Here is a 6378-nt window from a genome sequence, read left to right as displayed (position 1 = left end):
CCCCCCCACCCCCCCCCCCCCCCCCCCCCCCCCCCCCCCCCCCCCGTTCAGGAAAGGGCACCTCCGAAAAGGCATGCCACCAAAACCACCTAATCCCAAAAAGGCCTAAGAGGTGGATACGGCCCCCTGAGTAACAACAGCAGTGTAAAATGTCACAAAAATTTTATAACATCCAACTTGAAAACCTAAATATTGCAAAAAAAGAAAATAATGGAATTGAGTTTTATTAATATTCATGTTCGGCCTCCATAAATCTGTTATTTTACGCAACACACCACAGTTCTGTCAAACATAAATATCAATCTCAAATTTACAAATCTACACATACACCCCAAAATGAAAGTGACACGAGTGAAATATTAGTCCGTTTTCCACCCATATGGATCAAAGCACAGAGCCCCATGAGTTGAGCAGTGTCAGTCTAGCGTAGAGCTGCGAGAAAAGCCTCCAGATTGAGGACACCGGCAAAAAGCTAATACAGAGACCTATGCCAGCACATCCTAAATTTACATCCCCAGTCAGTCTCCAAACTGAATAGAAAATTTCATGGAACCCTAACAAATGTTCATCAAACCACTCATCTCCTAGGAAAGGGTAGGGTTAAATAAATGAAATGATCATCTTTTCGATTTGCCTGTGATACTGGAATTTATCCTAGGAAAACAAGTGTTCCTATTACATCAGAAGTCATCTTTTCAGATAGATACACCCTGCCCAGAATCATAAAGAAATAAAGTCTATTAATAAGAAATAGAACTGAAAACTCAACCGTATTCTATTATGCCTATTCTCTTTAAAAAGGTATCTGTGTCTAATAAAACGATCAAATGAGCTTATATTAAGTCTTCCTCTACATTGTCTTATATTTTTAAAGTCAGTTCTCAAACCAGAATTAATGTTTCTTTTTTATATCAGAATAAAGACGTTATTTTCTTCAATTTCAGTAAAGGAAAATGACATTCAGAGGTTAAATATATTAGTAAAAGTGTCCAAGTGTGATCTGCATTATTTCCACATCCATAACACACTTCTGATACACTATGACATTGAGAAAAATGGAGCAAGTATAAAAAGCCTTGCCAAAAATTCATGACTAAATATAGACAAGCAGAGCCAAAGCAAAGAGGGGTTAAGGTTCCTTATTATAGACTCAAGGTAGGATATGCTAGTCCCTAGCATATACTTATTGTTTTAGTATTAATATAAACATAAACCTAAGTGATAGCTGTCTTAAAGAGCAGCTACCACTAAAAAAAAAAAATACCAAAATATTGTCAAAACTATGTACCACAAAAATCAGGACTCCCAATGAAAATGATTTTAAGTCATGCATAATTTCATCCCAGATGATTTAGAAAACAAAACTGCAAACATTTGCTATATTTTCTTTTTCTGTTTTTTAAATGATAGGCCTTTTCCATGAGCCACAGTTACTAAGTCCACCTTTTCTAACTATACACAGCCATCCATACTTTGGCAAATATATAAATTTAGGCCACAAAAATTTATTTACAAGATTTAAAATATCAGACACCCTAAGATTTAACTGGGAGTGATTTTATCAAATAATGTACCTCACACACATTTTAAGGTAATGAACTAGTTTGTAGCTTCCTGCTTCCCATGCTAGCTAATCACTTTTCTTCTAATGGTAAATAAGGCTCTTTTCTTAATACATTGTACTACATTTTATAAAACTAAAAGTTAAAACAGCATTTATGGAATTCAGTAGAAATGTGGACATCATAAAACCTATGTGCGTGAGTAGACCTCAATATTTCTTTTCAGACTGCTCCATCTGAATACTCATCTCACAAAAATCTAGTAACAAACTGAATCGTCAAATGGCTTATTTCACTTTTTAAAAAGACCCTTCTCCTATATATACATATGTTTTGTCCCAATTACGAAAAGGTTTGCCACCCAATAGAAACTATTTCCTGAAATCAAAAATGAAACTAAAAACGTATTAAAAGCCAAAATATTTCATCATTTAACAATATGATTTAATAGTATTTTATGACCTACAGTCAGGCAGCAATTTAATATTTTAGACAAATGACTGTTTCTTAGTATAATTACAACAACAAATACTAAATAATACTAGCCTTCCAAAAAGAAAAGAAAAAAGGGATTGTAAAAAAGACGCATTCCACATGTTACACGGTAAGGTACTTAAAAGAAATTCCTGAATCTAGGTCGCATGTCCATCATATTTCCCCCCACCTCAAAAAAAAAAAAAAAAAAAAGCTATTCCCAAGGGTCATAGGACATAATGGATTCATTCTCATTCCAAGAAAACAAAATACTGAAAATGATTGGTACCATTAAGAAAAAAATACTCTAAAGCAACATGGTCCTACATCTGCCTCTAACTTCATTCGTCTCTAGTTTATGAAGATGTGAATTTTAAATTGCTCCTTTAAAAGCAGGCTAACAAAGCAAACCTTTTTAAAATTATGTGGATTTATTTCCATGATTCTTCTCTATAATGTTTTTCCTCGTGTAAATCAAAAACAAGCTGAAATCACAAGTTTGCTATCAAGAATAGAAAAATATATTATCCTTAAAAGCCAAACTCCAATAACTAAAGATCTGAAAGCAGTGGACAGCAGTGTTCAGCCTAGGATTCACAAGATTATTTGTTAAATTCAGCCCTTCCTTCACTCTGACAAGTCTCTAAGGTATGATTATTGTTAAAATACCTCTTCCTCAAACAAATGAGTTACATAAAAATATACGTACAACGACTGTTGCTCCCCTCTAACAGATTAGAATTTTTTAAACGTTCATAGCATTAACATGAAAGAAAAATCATTTGGAAAAAACACCCAGCACAACTTGCTTAGAATATAGTTTCCCTAATTCATTGTGTAAGCAGTTCGAACAAGGCTCAAATTACCTAATCTAACAAAACAAGAAAAAAAAAGATTCTTGGGGCATTTCTGTATTCTCCAAATCAAAAGCAAATATGAAATGATTGTTAGTATTTCACAGGAATATCTGATTTTTCCCCTTTTCATTATTGTTATCTGCAAAAATATTTGTGGTTTTCTTATTTCTTTTTTTAAATATGTCAATTCTAACCAAAACGCCTCATCCATAAAAGTCTTTAAACAGTCAGAACTGATAAATCACAAAAAAATGAAACTTAAATCTTGTTTATCAGGTGAATTACACTTCACCAAAATATATTGTTGCCTATCAAAATATTGAAATTTTCAAAATTTTAATGTTATATTAAGCCCCATGTGCTGATAGAATTCAAATTTTTCCATAGTTGAATTCGTAAAGGGGAGACTTTTATAAAGGCTTTACAAATCCAAAAATTGGTAAAATTCGTGGTTTACTTATTTTTCAATGGCCTTACCCTCAGCCTCCAATTAAAGTCCATGATATATGTAATGTGCATATTGTAAGACTGTCATCAAAGATCAGAATTTTGCAAATGCCCAATACTGGAAACCAGCGAACCGTTTTTCCGTATTTGATCCTCTTATTAATAACTATGATTCATAATAGTTTCAGCTTTAAATACTGAACCTTACATCTGCTTGTAATAGAGCTCAGTTATTATTTGTGGCAAGAATTTTTGTGACTGTACTGCTCAGCACTTCTATTTACATCAGCAGTGCTAAATGCCCAATGGTGAGAGGGGAGCCAATCAGATGGCAGATTAGATGTCAACTCAGAGGCAGCTGTCTGGAGACTATTACAGCCAGTTTACCTCCACAATTCAAATTCCAAACCTTGCAAAGGAGATCAAGTCAGTCTTTAGGCTCAGCCTACTAGCAAGAAACAGCAAGAGTGCAGGACACTTCCTAACAGCGCTGTAGGACTCGGGTGACAGCAAAATAAAGAAAATCCAAATAAATACGATCCCAAAAGATCAATTTTCACTAGTCTGCTATCTTACTGGATTTGCTGAATAAAACGCATGCCTAATCCATGACCAAAATAAGTTCAATTGATCCGGAACGTGCCCCTTTCACATAGTCTCCCCGTTGAAGGTGACTCCCTGCAAGCAGCCCGTAAGCCCAATAATGGATTTTCCTAGCTATTCTAAGGAAGCGAATCGATGTATTTTAGAATATTGCACCTCCACGTCGTTGTGGATTTTGGTATTATTCTTGCCAGCAAACGTTCGAGCTCGAAGCCCGCACCGAGTGTCTCTGAATGGCTTTCCCTAAGTAGGAAAAACCCACTCGCTTGTCACAAAGCTAACCTATTTTCCCTGCCTGGACCTCGGAAGCCAAGAGGGAATGTGCAGTGGCTAAAGGTGGGAAAAAGTTCCTCATTCTCTCCCCCGTTAAAGCACATTGTGGGCGCTCCCAGAGCCGATCGGGTGGCTCTTCGCCCCGGCCGTCCTGGCCAGGAGAACCTATTTGTTACAAAAGCAACCGAACGGTCCCCGCCGCCCCAAACGGCGTCCGCGCGGGTGGCGCCTCGGGATCTCGCCTCGCGTTCCCAGGCCTGGGGGAGGGGGAGGCGCGGGTGCGGGCCGGCGGGGTCGAAACCACCCGGCCCGGCCCGGCCCGGCGAAGCCCTCCCAGGCCTGGACAGCGCGCCGGCCCCCGGGGCGCCCCGACCGCGGCGGGAGGCGGCCGCCCGTCAAGATGGCTTTGGGCGCCGCGCCCCCGCAGCCCCCGCGGGAAGACGGGGAAAAGTACGCGGCAAAGAAAGAAACTCAGGCTCGCGGCGCGGCGAGGCTGCCGGGCGGAAGCAGGCCCGGCCGGCGCAGGGGTTACCTGGGATCTGCCCATGGTCGGTCCGGGGGTGCCGGGGCTCATCGCCGGGTGACTCCTTTGTTGCGCGGCCGCCCAGGCCGGGCTGGCAGCGGCGTACTGGGCGCCCATGTCCTTGCCCAAGCCCATGCCCGCGGCCGCCTGCTGGCCGCCCGCCGCCGCCCCCGCCGCCGCCGCCGCCTGGGACTGGGGCTGCGACGGCGGCGGCGGCGGCGCGCTGGGGCTGCTGTACTCGGGGTAGCTGCCGCCGTAGCTCCGCATCATGGGGCTGGGCGAGGTGAGCAGCTGATTGAGGGTCGGGGTGGCCCCCGACGGGTGCTGGTTCTGACCGGCGAAGCGCTGGAAGCCCCCCGCCGCCGAGCCGGCGGCCGCCTTGCTGAGGCTCGCGGCCCCGCCGCCCCCGGGGCCCATCATCATGCCGCCGCCCTGCTGCCGGGGGGAGCTCAGCACCCCGTACCCCGCGGACGAGCCCCCATAGCCGCCGCCGCCGCCTCCTGCTGCTGCTGCCGCCGCCGCGGCCGCCGCCGCCACAGCTCCCGCTCCTGCTCCTCCTGCTCCTGCTCCTGCTCCTCCTCCTCCTCCTCCTCCGCTACCTCCTCCTCCTCCTCCTCCTCCGCCGCCGCCGCCCGCGCCGGGCCGGCTGTAGCCCGGATAATGGTTGCACTGGCTGTTGGGGTACCCTTCGTGGGAGTTCTGCAGGGGGTCCATGCTGCCGGGGGCCCCGGCGGCGGCGGCGGAGGCGGAGTGCATCATCCCCATCCCGGGGCTTTGTTGTCCGCCATGTTGATCAAAGCAAGGCCCAGCGCGGCCGCCGGGGCCGCCGCTCGCAGGGGCAGCGCTGCCATAGTAATTATTAAACTCCGGGACCGCCGGGCCGCCGCCGCCCCCGGGCACGGCGACCGGCGGCTGCTGCGCGCCCAGGGCGCCCAGGCCCGGGTGCTCGTAGCGGCCGCCCGTCGGCTCCCCCATCTTGGGCGGCGCGTCTTCCTCGTCGCCCGGCTTGCTCAGCAGCGGCGGGCCCGGGGGGTCGGCCTGGCCGCCCGCGGCACTGTCCTTGGCGCCTCCATGCTGCGGCTGCTCCATGTCGGGGCCGGGCTGAGGCGCGCCGCCGCCTGCGCCGCCCAGGCTGTTGTTGTTGGAAATGGGATGTTGCTGCTGCTGCTGCTGCTGCTGTTGCTGCTGCTGCTGCTGCTGCTGGAACTGGTTTAGCTGCTGCTGTAGTGCGTGGTGGTGGTGGAGGTGGTGGGCATGGTGGTGGTGGTGGTGGGCATGGTGGTGGTGGTGGTGCTGCTGGTGGGGCGGCGCGGCGGGGGCTTCGCCAACGGTTTTCAGTTTGTGGTTGGGGAGTAGCCCCGTCTCCATGGCCGAGCCCGGGCCCGACGAGGAGGAAGAGGACGCCGCCGCTGCCGCCGCGGAGGAGGAGGAGGAGGAGGACAGCGCGGCGGCGCTTCCACCCTCCTTGAGAGCCGCCTCGGAGCCGCCGCTCTTGGCGCTGTGGGTGCCGGCGGCGGCCGCGGCGCCCGCGTTATGGGCCATGTTGAGTTCGTGACGGGGGAGCAGGGGGTGGTGGTGCACACTGTTCAGGCCGCCGCCGCCGTCGCCGCCGCCCCCCAGCATGGGTCCCGGTGCCGCC

At 48.0% G+C, this 6378-nt stretch overlaps 1 protein-coding gene and 1 long non-coding RNA gene across 6 annotated transcripts in view; one reads left to right on the top strand and one right to left on the bottom strand.

Annotated features, from left to right (window-relative positions):
* ARID1B (AT-rich interaction domain 1B) overlaps nucleotides 1-6365 on the bottom strand; it is a 440617-nt gene extending 434252 nt beyond the window's left edge. For all 5 annotated transcript variants that reach the window (XM_023206077.3, XM_023206081.3, XM_023206082.3 and 2 more), the window contains exon 1: nucleotides 4749-6365. In XM_023206077.3, the coding sequence (XP_023061845.2) occupies nucleotides 4749-6362 (1614 nt within the window). In that variant the 5' untranslated portion in view covers nucleotides 6363-6365. The remainder of the gene's footprint in view (nucleotides 1-4748) is intronic.
* The window catches only part of LOC111538600, a 10870-nt gene continuing 9416 nt past the window's right edge, over nucleotides 4925-6378 (top strand). Inside the window, exon 1 of the long non-coding RNA XR_002730392.1 lies at nucleotides 4925-5022. This is a non-coding gene — a long non-coding RNA (uncharacterized LOC111538600). The remainder of the gene's footprint in view (nucleotides 5023-6378) is intronic.

The sequence above is a fragment of the Piliocolobus tephrosceles genome, chromosome 5 (assembly GCF_002776525.5).
Source record: "Piliocolobus tephrosceles isolate RC106 chromosome 5, ASM277652v3, whole genome shotgun sequence".
NCBI lineage: Eukaryota > Metazoa > Chordata > Mammalia > Primates > Cercopithecidae > Piliocolobus > Piliocolobus tephrosceles.
This window is presented reverse-complemented; position numbering and strand designations above follow the sequence as displayed.